Genomic DNA, 16,358 nt, shown 5'->3' on the forward strand with positions numbered 1-16,358 from the left:
CCCTGTTGCTGGAGGCAGGGCTGGATTGGTTCTGAGCAATCAGATCGAACTGTAGGTCCTGTTCATTGCAGGGGAGTTGGGATGGATGGCCTTTAAAGGTCCCTTCCAACTCAAATTAATTTGTATTTTGGCAATGTCCATCTTCTATATGTATCTGTTTTCCCTCTAATTACAGGTAATTATGGATCGTTTGAGATTTTCATATAGGCACATCGGTTTTGATTCATTCTGTGAAAGTGGGAACAAACTGGAAGGCTGTTGGTGGTTCTCAGTATGTGGTACTGGAGCTGTGCTTCAGGGTTCTTTCATGCTAATGGCTACAGCTACTAATTCTGCTTTCCTAGTAGTTTTCCTAATAGTAGTGGCTTGCTACTGGGATGCTAAGGCAGCTCTTCAGTTCACATGATTAGAAAATGATCCTTTTCCTGTGTGTGCTTCAATGGCGATTCAGGCTTCTGTATGGAAATCGGATCAGAATGTAATGCTAAGTATGTGGAGCACATAAAACTAGTGAATTTTGCCTACTTTCCCCTTCATTGTTTGGGGGGTAGAGAAATCCTGAAGCAGCATATGGGATTTGTGTTGCTCCTGTCCTTGAGGAGCTGTGGCCATGCAATCCTGGGTAAGTCAGCAGAGGGCAGCCCTTTAACAGCAAGGAGCTCTTAGCCCAACCGTAGCATCGATGTGTTGCTACACAGCTGGAATATGCTCCCAGAAATTGTGAAGTGAGGAAAGTGAGGATGTAATGGTATTCATAACTGTTCCTCCCAGCAAAAAGTCATGCCTGGGTCTGGGTTACCGAATCCTGCTGGCTCAGTGCAGGAATGCAGGCCTCTGTGCAATGAAGTGAAGCAATGGGATTAATCACCTACTTATGGTTAATCACTTAGTTAAGTGTTTTTCTGGGATAGACCCATTTGAAGGTGATAAATAGGCACACAGATAACCAGTGAAGGCAGTGCAAAACAGGATTATTTTCTAATGATATTACCTGTCTTTTACCTTGGATGGCTTGTGAGAAATGAAGTCCTAAGCCTGCCTCTAACCCTACAGCTTGTCTGAGGGGTTCTCAGTGATGGCCCAGGAGCCCCATATGTAGGATTTCAGATTTTATATCAGTGTCAGCTGCAAACTGGTGAGTTAGGCAAAAAATTGGTTGCTTTAACTCTATGTTACAGTGCTACCAACAAGTGGGTAAGATTTTGCTGTTGGTCTTAATACAGCATATGTGCAAAACTTGTTTTCCTGTAGTCTTTGCTGTCCTGAAGTCAGCCTGAGCTTGCAGCAGATTGTTCCTTCAGAGAAATGTGTTCATTGTGGTTCCTGTGCTCCCAGTAAGTGCACATACCTGGGAAAAGGGCAGCAATTCATCAGCTGCAGCCCTTCAACTGGAGAGCCTGGTGTTCTTATATGGCAGAAGGCAGCAGTTTGGGTATTCATAAGAAAAACACTGAAAAAGAACTATTTTACGAAAATAATAATTTGAAAAATGAAAATAGAAGTGATTTCAGTGATGACTGTCTTTTGTAAGAGAGCCTATGTTTTCCATCCTGTCCTGGGAACAGAACATTTTCACCTCTTGAGGTCTCCAAGGTCTGTCGAGGCTGTGAGTTTCTTATGGCTGAGTTCAGGAAAGCTGTTCTCTCCGAGGTGATGCCTTGAGCAGTTGCACAGCACCTCCTGAATCCTGCTGTGTTCTCATGTGTCATAATGTTGGTAAACGCCACAAGCCTTGCAGCCTTGTGCATCCTCTTGTAGTAATGCTGTGGCTCGGTTAGCTGCCCTAGTGCTTGTTGTGCCTGAGACTTTTATTCTGATGTTCAGCCTTCCCGAGATAGAGCTTTCTGCATGTTGTTTTCATGTCATGTGTCCTCACTGCTTCTATTTTCCTTTTGTTTCCATGCTTAGCTCTGCAAGACAGCCTCAGTTTGCTGGCTCTTCCTTGGCTCAGCTGAGTGGGATGGTGACTGGGCACAGCCCCTTGCTGGCACTGCGCTGAGCTCGTAACCTCACTGGGAACTTCTTGCTTCTGACTGCATAAACAAGGGGTGGGTACTCCAGGGATCATTTTATTTCCTGTCAAATGACCCATCATGGTGCTGTTCTCAGAACTTTCTCTAATCTAGCAAACCAAAGGCAGAGAATAGTACTGCCATGAATGCTGGTCTCCCATCACTGCTGTTGCACTGGCTCTTGCTCTTCAATGGGCCCAGGCTGTCCGAGCTCCTTCCTGCAGGCAGGATGAGCAGGGCTGCCCTGTTCTGGGGCCAGCAGCCATGTAGAGACTGGTGAAATCTCTGCAAGAATTCCTATGGCTGTAGGGATAAGGAAGTGAACCTTAGTGCTCTGTAGCTGGCACTGTTTGTTACAAAGCTCTCTGCTTCCTTAGAACTAGTTTAGACAGATTTTGAAAAGCCTTAAGGAAGAATATTAGTGAAAATGTTAATGCTCGAGTAATTAAACTTCCTCCTTTTCTGTCTCCCATCTAGATATTTCATAATCAAGTATAAGCTTTTGGATTTGTTTTGCCTCTGTTGTAGAAGATCAGAGCGATGTTTAATATGAAATGGTGTCTGCTGCCCCTTCCATGAACTGCTAAAAAGCAGAACAATAACTGGCTTGCATGCTTTAGGAGTCACAAAATAACAGTTTCAGTGGTTTGGATCTGTAGCTGTATTCATTACTCCCCTACACGTTGGCTCTTATAATCTAAACAATTTCTCTATATGTTGTGTGGCTGACAGCATGCTGACAATTCCAGTGCAGTGCTTGTAAATAGGATTCAATCAGCCATAGCACACAACATGTGCAAATTCCATAGGGCATGACTATCATAGAATCATAGAATGGCCTGGATTGAGTAGGATCACAATGACCATCTAATTCCAACTCCCTGCTATGTGCAGGTCACCAACCAGCAGACCAGGCTGCCCAGAGCCACATCCAGCCTGGCCTTGAATGCCTGCAGGGAGCACCACCCTCTGTATGACTGTAGGGCAGCTCTATCCAATGCAGTATCTGCGTACAATGACATTGCACTATAAAGCACAGCAATTTGAAAAGTAAGAAAGTAAGGTATAAAATACATGAAGTAAAATAAAATCAAAGGCTCTCTCTGCCATCAAATCGCCATCCTCTGGACTGTGCACAAAGCTACAGGGACCAGGAGCAGGCATTAACTCCTCTCCCCTCCTGACTTCTGGCCGAGCAGCCAGGCAGTGAGCTGGGATCGTACGCGCTGTGATCAAAGCACTTTCCTACAGCAAAGCCATAGGCTGGAGACGCTCAGTAGCGGGATCTCATCCTGCTGGATGCTTAGCCTTACAGAAGGCAGCAGGGACCCGCTTTGGAGAGGGCTGCGGTCGGAGCATGAGCCCTAACGGCACGGAAACGCCGGTAAGTTCGGCTCTCCGCGGCCGGGAAGCGCCCAACACCTGCTGAGGGGACAAAGCGGGGCCGGGCCGGGGCGGGGGCTGAGCTCGGTCCCTCCTCGTCCCCGCCCGCCGCTCAGCGGCTCCGCCCGGCCCGGCCCCGCCCGGCGCTCGGAGGCAGCAGCCCGCGGCGCGGCCCCGCTCGGCTCGGATCCGCTCGGACCATGTCGCCATGTCGGAAGTGAGGAAGTTCACGAAGCGGCTCAGCAAGCCGGGCACGGCCGCCGAGCTGCGGCAGAGCGTTTCGGAGGCGGTGCGAAGCTCTTTCGTGTTGGTGAGTGGCAAGGAGGGGAGCTCCGGTTCGGTACGGCGCGGTGCGGCGGTACCTTGGGCAGCTCCCAGCCCGAGGCGACGAAAGGGGCGGAGATGGGCAGGGGATGCTCAGAGTGGGAGAAGAGGAAGAGGAAAGGGATGGGCAGGGGATGGGGAGCGCTGAGCAAGGGATGGAGTGCGCCGGCTGAGGGAGAAGGGCCGGGCAGGGCGCGGCTGGGCCGGGCAGAAGATGGGGGAGGGCAGGGCAGGAGCACGATGCCCTCTTCGGGTGCTCCTTCCCACGGGTTGTGCTGTGCCATCCTGCCTTCGGCCCCGCTTGCTGCCTGCCGTCGTTGTCCATCTGAACGTGCTCCAGAGGTGTCAGTGTCACAGGAACTGATGCTTCTGTCACCTTGGGTTAGTTAGGTGGTACTTGAGTGGTGGGAGCACGGATCGATGAGGATTCATCAGTGCAGAGCAACGAGCAGACAGGTAACGGAGCTCATCCTGGTTGGGTGCAGGCATTGTGAAGCTGATAAACAAATGGGGTGGGACTGAAGCGAACTGGCATTGCTGTGTGAGCATCCCAGGAGCTGTGCCCCAACGTCTGGGATGGAAGCCACGTGTATTGGATGCATTTCATCCCTCCATGTGGGATGCTGCAGCAGGTTGTCTTTGTTGTGTGCACAGCTGTGCAAATGTTGGCTGCGGTACCCTGAGGGGATGCTGGGGGGAGTTCAAAGCTTCCCTGAGCTCTGTGGGATGTGTTTCACCGTTGCTCATTGAATTACTCTAGCGTGCAATCACACTTGACCTTGACTTTGATGGAAGGTTAGGAAATGGGTCATGCAGAAAGTGCGGTACAAGTTGAGTGAATAAATCCTGTTCGTTCTCAACTAGTATATTAAATTGTGTGTGAGCCAAATAGATGGAGAGTTTTAAAATTTCTTAATAAAATAGACTTTTCTTATAAATTTACTAATTCCTAAGGCCAAAAAAAGTCACATTGACAATCCAGTCTGGTTTTCTTATGCCAATGCTATTGTTTCCTATGTCGTGACAGGCTCCTGTGGGGTTTGCTTTCACTCTTTCATCAACAATACATACAGATAAATGCTTCATAGTAACTGATGGAACCTCTTGTTTAGAACCTCAAGAGCTTTGGTGTCCTACAGGCAAATGGTGGCACAATGCTTGTGCCGTGTGCCCTCTGTCAGAGCCTAGAGGGATGGGTGGGATTGCAGATGAAAATAAAGCAGCCTATGGGAGCTGGCAGGGTTCAGCAGACACTCTTTCTGAGGCTCTCCAGGGTTTCATTGCCTGCACCACCTCTGCCAGCTCTCTCTCATTCTCTTTCAGAAAGGCAAATCCCCAGAGCTGCTGCTCTGCTCGCTGCATTTGCAGCCAAGCACTGGAGGAGGGTAGGGCAGGTGGCTCTGATTCCTGCTCTTGGCAGAATTTCCTGCTTTTGACAGTTCAGCAGCAAAGGGATAAATCCCAGCACTTCCTCATCCCTGGGAAGAGCCATAGGATACTGCAGCATTCGGAGAATGGGAAAGGAGGTGGTGTGAGCTTGGTTAGCACTTCAGGCACTCTCAGTGATGAGGGATGAGGAGCATGCTCCTCAGGTTGCTCCAGGGAAAAGGTGGTTCCTCTCCCTCCACTGTTTGTAAGAAATGGATGGGATTGGTGTCCACGATCTGGCTGTAGCTAAGTCCATAGGAAACTGTGAGGATGAACATGAATGAAAGTGTGGGGTGCAGAGCTAGCACTGTGCACCAGGGCACTCATCTTCCTCCCAAGAGAGAGTGGGTGCCATGAAGCTTTATCACTACTTGGTGGATTTCAGCACTTTGGGCATCCAGAGCACTCCCTCAGGAGGAGGAATTGTCTGGAATAAGAAGCCATTTGCAGTCTGTAAGTGAAATACTGCTAAATGAAAACATCTCTGTGAGGAGAACCTTTAACGTCATGGAAAAGGTCAGCCTGCATGGAGCTGTAATTTGTGCTTTAGAGGAGATGCATCTCCAGGCAGGAACGCTGCGATGCTGCAAGGCAGAGAGGCAGCTCCCAAAGTGTGGTCCTGCAGGTGCAGTGCAGCTCATGTCATGCTCTTTCTGTTCCTGGTTCCCCAGTTATACTGGTATAGCAGAAGGAGAATATTTATTCCTCTCTTTGGTGTGCAAACCTGGAGTCAAGTCAGTCGGGGCTTGGGTGTAACTTCACTCCTTTGTGTCTGTCAAAGGGATGGGATGGAAAGAGCAATGGGGATCTGTCCCGTGCTTCACTCCACCCCCAGGTGCCCTGGGGTACTCGTGTCCTTCCTTTGCACCATCTGCTGGGGTGCAGTCAGTGCTGCTCTTGTTGCAAGTGGGGCTGTAGTCCTGATCTGTAGCACCCAGCTGTGGCAGGGAGCCCAGGGACACCTCAGACCTTCAGTGGATGAAGAAGGATGAAGTGCAGCTTTCACTTGGTGCTCTTCTATTCCCCTTCCTGGGCTGCTGCTTCCAGTGGCATTCCTGGCTGGCATTCTGGCATTGCATTGTGTTCAGAGATGCACTGGAACAGGTTGCCCAAAGAGGCTGTGGGTGCCCCATCCCTGCAGGCATTCAAGGCTAGGCTGGATGTGGCTCTGGGCAGCCTGGTCTGCTGGTTGTTGACCCTGCACATAGCAGGGGGGTTTAAAATAGATGATCATTGTGGTCCTTTTCAAGCCAGGCCATCCTAGGATTCTATGATGTGCTGTTTAGAGGAGCTTTTGGTGAGACAAAAGGCTTCAACAGGAATCCCTTGAAAGCACACAGCCTTACAGAGCAGCACCACAAGAACCCTGATTTTTTCTGCCCACTCTTCTTTGCAAAGCTGCAGGGCAGATTGTATCAGCTTCAGCTTTGAATGGTCCTTGATGCATGCTACTGGTTATAAGTCAATGGATGGAAGTTTGGCAGAATAACCAACAAAGTCACAAAAGCATTAAATTGGCTGGTGAGATAAATGGCGTGTAAAACAATGAAGGAAAGTTTTAAGATTTGGTTAGAGAGAGGAACAGGCCTACATGCAGTAATTTAAACCATTCTTAGTCATGAAATTACATGCAGTTTGAACCTTGGGGCAACAGTAGTAAAATACTGCATTCAAACTACAAATTGATAGCTAAAGTGTTGAAATCCAGGAGAAGGATCCAGGTTGGAGCTCAAGGAGAGCAGCCAGAGGACCTTTGGCAGTGAATGGATACTGATGTTCTTGGCTAAGGCCTTCAATGAAACCTCCTTCCTCCCCTTCTCTCCACACTTAGGATGTTACTGACTATCATGGGAAGGGGGTGAGGAGCCCACAGTGAGCTGCCAACAAATGTGGGACCTGTGCAACCACAGCAGTGCCATGGGATGGAGCTCAGCCTATGCCCTGGGGATGTGGATGTGCGCTCTGTGGTCTGGTGGAGGTGTGTGTCCCTGTACCTCTCCTTTGCCCCATTTTAGCTTTCCCCCAAAACTTATTGGGGATGGTGTAGAGTTGAGCAGAATGCACGTGAATGAGAGCCGTAACCTTGTGGTGCTGCAGCATAGCAAATGCTCTGCCTTCTGCCTGGGAAGCCGGACCAGCTGCCTGGGGTGACTTGTTTCTTTGAATGAATCATAGAAACATTCAGGTTGGAAAAGACCACTGAGATCTCCAAGTCTAATCCCAACCCACCCCCACCATGCCCATAACCACATCCCTCAGTGCCACATCTCCACGGTCCTGGAGCACCTCCAGCTACGGTGACCCCAGCACTCCCTAGGCAGCTGTGCCGCTCCAGCACTGCGCTTTTGGAGAAGAAATTCTATCTAATATCCAACCTGACAACATAGAGTTGGGCCTCTCTTGGGCCACTCCTTGGGCAGTGATCAGTGGCTGAGTACCAATGGGAGAGGGTTGCCTCGAGCATGTTGCAAGTTTTCCAAAGGTGTCATTCTCTGAGTTGTGACAGAGAAATAAAATGTGTGGGAGAGATAAAATCAGAGGAGCAAACCTTTGACAAAACACAGACAGTCCATTTTCCCACCGTGCTGCCAAAACAAGTCATCTGGTGGCAATTTTTGATCTCCCACGAGCGCTCCGCTTTTCTTTACATCATTTCTACGCAGATTAACTGAAGATACATTCACAGCTTCACCGAAGGACACGGCCTGGGAGCACCATATCTGGGCAGCAGGCTTTCCCCGCACTGGGTGTTGGCCAGCTCAGTAGCACTGCTTGGTGACATGCATGCTGTGCAGTGGGATGTGGCTGCAGGAGTGAGCCCCATGCACCCAGGCACGCTCCCAGCTTCAGCCATATGTCTGCCAGCACATCAGCTCCCAGCAACTACAGCATGGGAGATCATCTGCATGCAAACTGCGCTGATTCTTGCCATCCAGATGTGAGAGCGGCTTCTCTCCTGTGTTACGCAGTGCTGCTGGCAGCTTTGACATGAGGCTGTGGGCTGCATGCCAGGAGGAGATGGGTTCTGTTTGATCTGGGCTGGGCTGGGCTTGTATGTACCACTCGGTTTCAGGCAGACACCAAACAGGAGATAAAAAGCTTCCAAAGAGTGATGTTGAGAAGGTTTTGACTGGAAGCAAAAAGGTGCTTTGTTCTCTCTGTGTTTTTCTAACAGCTCAATCTATATTATATGCGACTGAATTTATACTCCTGCAGAGGAGATCAGCTTTCTGCATAGAATCCTCCTTTAATAAGCTAAATTCACTTTGATCAGTGTGAAGGCTGTTTATGTGCAGTGCTTGTAGTGATCTCAACGCTCAAGAGAGACACGGAATATATGCATGTTCCCCTTTGGGTGCAGTCGATATGCTGTGTTTGCATAACTTCAATAGCAAAAGAGACGTATTGGAGACATGGGAGGAAATTCTGCCCCTGCTTCAGTGGGAGTTTTGCCTCCGGAGTGCCACCACCGCATGCTCGGTGACTTCTGTGGAAGTGCTCACAGTGAGGTTATTACTCATAGAAAACACTTAAACGCGTTCTTAAAATTAATCACTTGCCTTCCTGAGTCGGTGCTCTTGCTGTCAAGGACCTCATTTAGCTCAGTGCTAAATGGCCCTGGGCTGTGTGTGCAGTGCAAGTGGTCGGGGCTGCTCCTGTCTGAGTGCGCAGCAGTTGTGCTCTGGGTGAAGGGCATCACTTTGCAGAGGGCAGCAAGGCCTGCACACCATGCAGCCACCTGGGGCTGCTTCCTACAAATCTCAGAGCGTCTGCCACTGACACCCAGTCTGGGAGAGACAACAATGCCTCCTTATGCTGAGAAACGGGCACTGTAGGATGAACCACGCTCAGTGTGGCCACTTCCTGAGGTTTTTGGAGGCTCCAACAGCTTCATGTAGACAATAAGTCTTATCTTTCCCAAAGCATCCTTGAAGGAGGTTTCCATGAGCTCATGATAGGAAGGCTCTGAGGATGTGAGCTCTGCGCACGCACCTCTTCCCACATGTTTCAAGCTCTGTGGTTGTGCTTTTCATGCTTGTTGGGCAAAGCTGAGAGTAGTCGGTTGTGTGCTGGAGGCAATGCCATGGAGATGCAGGTGTCCCTGCACAGACAGCATCTGCCCCGACTTGCTATCAGCAGTGCCTGGAGCAGGTGGTTGTCGGCAGCCGACCACCAGCAATAGAGGATTTGGTGTGACCAAAATCCAGTGAGGGAATTGCTGTGGGGATTTGTTTCAGCCCTTTCTGGTATCTGAATATATTTGCAGTGTACCAGGAGTGTTTGAAGTTGGGTTGCTGGCGTGCGTATTACAGCATCCTTTTATATAGGCAGTTTGGTGGCTCTTACATGATTCCATTTAGCTCTTTGCACACTGACTTATCTCTAATGATGCAAAATTGCACAAAGCTTTTGATATTTCTACTGCCTGAGAGTGCAAATCACAATCGCACACAGCAGCTGAAGAACAACCGGTCTTAGGGCTGTGGTTTTAGGTTTCCCTGCTTAATTGGCCTCCTCACTCCTGTTCTGGCTAAGGAAGAGAAGGATGGGTTTGTGTGCCTTTGTGGGCACTGCTGTCATCTTAGAAATATGTACTGGAGTATGATTCCCCGTCACCATCTTCCTTTATCTCTTTCATTCCCTTAAAAAGTGCAAATCAAAGCTCTCTCTTGCTGGCTCTTCCCTTCAGCACGGCCCTGTCTCATCTTTACAGCTTTTCTCTGCCTCCCGCTGCTTCTCTAATGGGGTCAGGTCTGCTTGTTCCTAACCCCTTTCTCACCCCTCTCTCCTTTCTTGCTGAAATGCAATTTCTTTTTCTCTCCTATTAATAACTCCTGTCACGGGGCTGTCCTTGGGGAGTGGCTGTGTGGAAGGAGACCACTGCTTGGGTCCAGAGTATCCTTGCTCCTTCCTCCTGCCCTAGCTCCATACTGATTGACATTCATACTGCAGCAGCCTGGCCTCTCCATCCCCTGAGTAGGGACGTGGCAAAGGTGCAGCTAAGGATAAGGATGGCTTCTCTCCTGGACAAAGTTAGGATTTATTAATGTCATAGTGCTATAGCTTTTTTTCTGTGACAGCTGCACTTCAAGTTGCATTCTGATGGTGGTCAGGAGACTGGGATGTAGGTTGGAGAGCACTGTGCTGTGCTAGGAGAGAACAGATGAAGGACAGGGCCACAACTTGCATGCTGAGTGCTTGGGATGGGGGTACCAGAGGGGCAATGATGTCTGAAAGTAAAGCAAAAGCTGTGGCTCACCCATTTCTCAGGTGTTTGGTGGAAGCGGTGAATCTGTGAGTGGAGAATTTTTTGTGCAGTTCAACCCCATGTATCTGCAGAGCCACGGAGTCAGGAGAGGTGAAAGGAGCCTTCATCTCCTGGAGGGAGGTGGTGGAGAAGGCTGAATGCAGCACAAAGCTGGGTTTTAGGGAGGCAAACCCCACTTCCCCAGGCAGCAGTTTGGAAAGTTACATTCAACCTTTTCCCCTGTGCTCCCTTGTCCTTTTGCATAATGCTGACGTTCGTACGGATGTCTTCATTTTGGGGAAGCTTGGAGGTGCCTCCACCAAGAGCATTATTTTGGCTGGGCTGAAGCACAGCAGAGCCTGCCGGGCAGCTATGGAGCATACAGACACACAGTGCTTACTGAGGAGAGAACCATTTAACTTAGCAGCTACCGCAGGCAGAGCTGAGACGGGGGCTATGCAGACAACTTCCTGAGCTGTTTCAATCACCACCAACATCTCTGGGGTTTAACTTCACAGTTGTGGGTGTTCACCTTATTGCTAAGGCAACCCAAAACCCATCTGTGACTTCCTGCTCCAGTTCTTCTGCGGTGCTGAAGAGACTGGGGTGAGCCCCCAGCCATGATTTGCCTGCAGGAGTGGCTGCAGGGCTGGCTTGGCCCAGAGCACGAGGTTTCTTGAGTGAAAAACAAGGAGTTTTGGGAGCAGGCAGGAAGGGGAGGAGTTCTGCTTATGTGCAATTAATTGTTTTAAGATGTTCTGTAGTTGGATCTTCTGGAACTCGATGCTAAATATAAAACTCGTACTACATAATAAATGATGAAATAGCAGTGACATCTGAAAATCTGGGGTGCTCCAGTTAAGAGCTTATATAAATAAGTATTATTGTTGTTGTAATTACTATTTCCCCTTTTTTAGCATTCCTGCACTTACAGAATGTTTTGAGAATTCATGTCTGGCAGAAATTCAGCTGTCCCATGGAAACCAGGAGCTTTTTGCCAATTTCTATTAGCGCTATTATTTTCAGAGGAGAAAATCAGAGCAGCACTGCGTTTCCATCTCTCTCAATCTCTGCAGGAGACACTCAGCTGGATGCAGGTGCAGCTCTGCTGATGCAGGGATGCACTGAGCTCTGTTCCCTGGGCAGCAGGACTGGGTTTGAGCCAGGATGTACCCATGCATGCAGGGAGAAGTGGGATTTGGGGTGTATCTGGGGACTGGAGGTGCTGTGGCATGTCCCAGCTACAGTCTGGTGGTGTGTTTCCTATTTGATTGGGGTGCTGTTTTCAGAGGTGATGTGCACAGGTTGGCTGCAAACCCACCACTCTGTTGAACAGCTGTCTCCTTTAGCTCAAGTGATTGTGCAAGTTTTTCAGCTTTCAGGAAAAAAACCAGCATCTCTGGCCCTTGTGGTTGCAGATCTAAGCTTCAAAATGTGATCTCCTAAAGACTGTCAAGTGTGGAGTCCACTTCTAAATAAGTGGAAGGAAATTAAGGTTATCCTGACTTCCCATCATCTCTAAGCCAGTCTGAAGGTGCTTCAGACCCTGACTCACTTTTCTTTTGCCAGGACTGAGCAGTAGTAATGGGTAAATGCTTATGTGTCTCCCCTGACATCAATACCAATATCTTGACCATTTTGTCAAACTTTCTCCAAGCTTTTATCTTGAACTGATGCTCTCAAAGACAATGCTGATAACTACAAACACTTCGTTTTTCATTAGAGATTTGAGTATAACATTGAAAAAGGGGACATCCAAGCTCCAATCGATGCATGGTTCTGAGCTGGGTTCACCAGCTTGGATTCAATCCCAAATGAATGCAAACTGGCAACATGCAGCAGCCCAGAACCCAGCGTGTGCTGGCCCCAGTGCACAAGGCAAAAGGGGCCAGAGATAGGGGGGAAAAGAAAGGTTGCAGTGACTTGATCTATTGTGGGTTTTTTTTTGCAGTAATCAGTCATCAAAATCTTTCATTTGGATGCCAGGATCTGCCTTAGAGTGCTCAGCTGAGGCTTCTGCCCTGTGTGCCCTGTTCTGCGGGAGCAGGCAGGTGTAGGCAGCGAGACTGCTTTGTGCAGGACTTGAACTCTGTGCTTTAGGATGGAAAACATGAGTAATTTTCACTGCAGATGTTTCCTTGCATGGTGCCAGAACCGTGCACCCATCCTCTCTTCCCCATCACTTGATTTTTTTTTTCAGTGAGCACTCCAGGCAGAGCCAGCCATCTCTGTTCAGTGCAGAGAAGAGGAGAGAGGAATTACAGCAGCCTTGTGCAGGAGTGCTTGCTGAGGGAGTGCCGGGGAATTGGGGAAGGAAGAATCTGCTGTGCCTGCCTGGACCACAGCTGGGATATGGCTGTTTCCAGGGTATGAGATGAGCAGCGCTGGGCTATCCTGCTGAAGGCATCACCTAGCATCTGGCCAGGGAGCCCACACTGCCAGTGGGAGGATCTGTTTTCTTCTAGGACAGGAGCAAACAGATGAGCCGAACCCCTTCCTTCCTTCCTCCATGCCCAGTGCCTCCTTGGCCCTGCTTTTCTCCAACCCCTGTCTCCAGACTCAACTCAGCCTTCCCAAGAGCTTCCCCACAACAACCATCCCCTCTGCCTGTAATTCCTTCATGTCCTTCATACAAAGCCCTCCCAGGGTTTTGGGTCAGAGCTGTGGCCAAGTCCTGCAGACTCTTTCTAGGTCACAAGGCTTTGTACTCCAGCACAACTAGGATTCCTGATGGGCATTTGCCTTGTGTTTTTAAACCTCCTTCTCTCTAGACAGTGTAAAAATAGCCTTGGCCTGCTCATACCCAGCCGTATTGACTGTTTTTCCTCCCTGTGGTTTTACCATAGCTCGTGTCTGCACAGGGCCCTGCAGTTCCATCCAACTGACAGCCGTGTGTGCAGCATTGTCCCATGGGAGCTGCATCTTTGCCTCCTTCCTGGCTTCTCTCTGAACGTGGCTGTGCTGAGAAGCCTGCAAACCACTTGGCAGCAGCAAGGCTGCGTTGTTGTGCCTGCTGCCATCTGTGCTGACTAACGCTGCCGCCCTGCTTGTCCTTCCTCCCCTGTTGCTCTGTTCCGACCTCTTTCCTTTCTCCTCTCCTTCTGAAGGCATTGGGCCAAACACACTGTTTGTCTTTGTACTGGGTTACGATGGTTCCAGATGTTGGATAAGCAAGCAAAGCATTTCTCACTTTCTGTTGTTCTTCCTTCTGCCCAGGCTCCTGGGATGATGAATTATGTGTGAATCTAGGCTTTTTTAAATGAAGCACTCCAGCCTTCCTGCAAGCTGGGCTAGAGCCTGCAAATGCGATCAGATGGCAGTGCTGGAGCTGGGGGCTGAGAAAGTGAAGAGCCACAGATGTGCTACTTAAATAACAAAACCACTTTAGCACTACACGGTCTGAGAGTGCCATGACTGGTGGTCTCTGAACCCCTGCCTTTGGAAAAGCTTTTCTATGGAGTGAAACCCCTCGCTTCCACGTGCCCATGGGGGTTGCCAAGATTGGTTCCTAGATTTCATATAAACTTTCCCATGACCATCAGGTTTCATGAGCAACGCTATAACTGGGGAGTTTTCTTCTCTGAGTGATCTCTCTGCATTTGCAGGTTATGTATTATGGTAGGACAGGGTCCCTCCCTGGGCTGATGCTGCTGTCGGAAGCGCTGTGTCTGTGGTTGGTACGACCAAGGGGTGTGTGCTTCCTCTTTTTTGCCTCTTGAGCTTTAAATCAATTCCCCATTTTGAATTTGTCTCCTATTTTCTGTGTATTTCACCCACTTGGTCCTATGGGATTTGTTTTAACATCTATCCTTTGCTAGGTGTTGCACCTAAGTGTATTACAAGATTGCAGGCGAAGTAGTAAATGGCCAATAAAATGCTTGCTAGATTTTGGGAACAGTCTGAGACAATACATTGATATGTACATATGGTCCATGCTGTTTCCTGTTCTTTCAGACACTTCAGAGAAGCATCACTTTCAATACACAGATCACTTGTGTCTCTAGCTGCTTTGTGAGGGTGGGTTTGTGGCACTGGGTCAACCTTCACTTCTGAGGATTGAAAAATCACTGTGTTCCAAGCGCTGCTGAGCCGTGGAGTGTTTTGGTGGAGGCAGGGATGGCTACGCATCGTACCCACTGGGGACCATAGGGAAGAAGTGAAAGCTGAGCGTGGTGCGTTTGTTATGCTGGGGCTGTGGGTTCTTCTGGGGCTGTGAGTTCTTCTGGAGCTGCCTTCTGCTGAGCAGGGGGAAAAGTGAGCTGTCAGCCCACGCGGGGTGGGTGTCAACGCATTGAGCAAACTGGTTAACGCAGAGCCAAGCCAGCTGGGTTTGCCATCAGATTGCTTTCTTCTCTGGATATTGTTTGTTTTAAATGACAGCCAGCCTGAAAGCACTGAGAATACACACATTTCTGATCGTTTTCCCTAGGCTGCTGTTTTAAAATAATCTCAAATTAAACATTTTTCCTTCACTTTCTGTACAGTAGTGTCACTGTGGTTATACCTATAGTAATTCTGAGAGAACGAGAGCTCAGAAAAACATTACTCACATAATAAAAAAAATACCACATTTGTACAGTTTAAATGCAGGACAGTAGAAGAGAGGTGGCCACTGTGTTTGGAGCAGTAAAAGTAGAAAATAGAAATGCCTTTTCCAATTGAATGTGTGAACCCTTGTTTATAAAGCAAATGTAAGGATTTTTATGTGCTTTGCAAATGGCTACAGACAGGAGATGGCTCGGGGCAGCGAGGCTGGAGACATTTCCATGGGGTTTTCCTGGGGCCCGGCTCTCTGTGCTGCCTTGCGCTGGCGTTCGTGGGCATGTTTCTGTTGAAGCAATTCAATTGAATTTCCTGTTAAAATGCCAGCCAGCTTGCTTCTTGGTGGAGAGTCAGTAGTGTAATAGACGGGCTGTTGTTTTGCTCGTGCCATTGTCCAAGAGCAGCTTGTGACCCAGCCTCATGCAGGCCCATGCAGCACTGTGCATTTTTTTTCCTGCAGAAATGTGTTGGGTTTGTTGCTGGACTGGCAGCATTTCTTTGCACTTGAAATTGGCTTTCCCTGTGGAGGAATTTGTGGTTTCTAAGACTCTAATTGCTTTAGCGTAATAGTTCTTCCTCCGCTTTCATAATGGCTTTGGTGGGTGCCATCTGCTGTTGTGACAGCGCTGGGCAGCAGGGCTGGGTCTGGTTTGGGAGGTGTGCTTGAACCCTGCTCATTAGAGGAACTAAGACTTCAAAATCTGCTTTTCAGGGCTTAGTGTTTTATCTCCTGCCCTGCTGGGACCAGAGGGGGAGCAGGGGCTCCCTCCAGCTCTGTTGCTCTGTTTGCAGGGCCCTGACAGACTGACGGAGGTGTCCGTGTTTCCGTGGCGGCAGGCAGAGGCCACACCACATCCTTTTCTCAGCAGTTGCTCTACTTGCAAATGGCTTGACCTACATCCTTTGAGACGTTGCTGTGGTTCCCCTCATGGCCTGTGACAACTAACTCTGTTATGTCATGCAGGGTGCACTGCATGCAGCGTTGTCTTGCGCTTATGCTGCAAAGAGCCATCACACAGCTGAATTCGGAGTACCCAAAGCCACTACTTAACACCAGGGCAATGCACAGGGCTCTTAGAAGGAATCTAATTCACCCTTACCCTATGGCAGGGTGAGATGGTGAGCCGGTGTGAGTTTAAGCAGTTCGTGCTGGGGGTGCTGGTGGGATTGCTCCGGGGATGGCAACAGAGCTGTTGAGATTTAGGGACACCAGAGCTTATGCCTACAAATGGGAGAACAGTTTGTGAGCATCCCGATGTGTTAATTCACATTAACGTGCCAGGCTTGGCAAATCCGCAGCAGTGTGTAGCATTGTAATGGAATAAGACTGGTGCTTCGGATGATTAACCAAATTCAATTAAGCATTTAAGGAGTGTGAGGCTAACTGAGGAAAAACTGGATCCCTTCTCTCCATCTTCCTG

General features: G+C 49.1%; 1 protein-coding gene across 4 annotated transcripts in view; it reads left to right on the forward strand.

The window, feature by feature from the left end:
• The first annotated feature begins 3,504 nt into the window (after positions 1-3,504).
• Positions 3,505-16,358, forward strand: part of DOCK11 (dedicator of cytokinesis 11) — a 70,780-nt gene continuing 57,926 nt past the window's right edge. For 3 of the 4 annotated variants that reach the window (XM_010715181.2, XM_085230411.1, XM_010715182.2), the window contains exon 1: positions 3,506-3,705. In XM_010715181.2, coding sequence (XP_010713483.2) covers positions 3,604-3,705 — 102 coding nt within the window. In that variant the 5' untranslated portion in view covers positions 3,506-3,603. Of the gene's footprint in view, positions 3,706-16,358 lie in introns of all 4 variants that reach the window. The other variant, XM_085230413.1, reaches the window with a different exon arrangement.

Source organism: Meleagris gallopavo, chromosome 9, assembly GCF_905368555.1.
Source record: "Meleagris gallopavo chromosome 9, MGAL_WU_HG_1.1, whole genome shotgun sequence".
NCBI classification, from domain to species: Eukaryota; Metazoa; Chordata; class Aves; order Galliformes; family Phasianidae; genus Meleagris; species Meleagris gallopavo.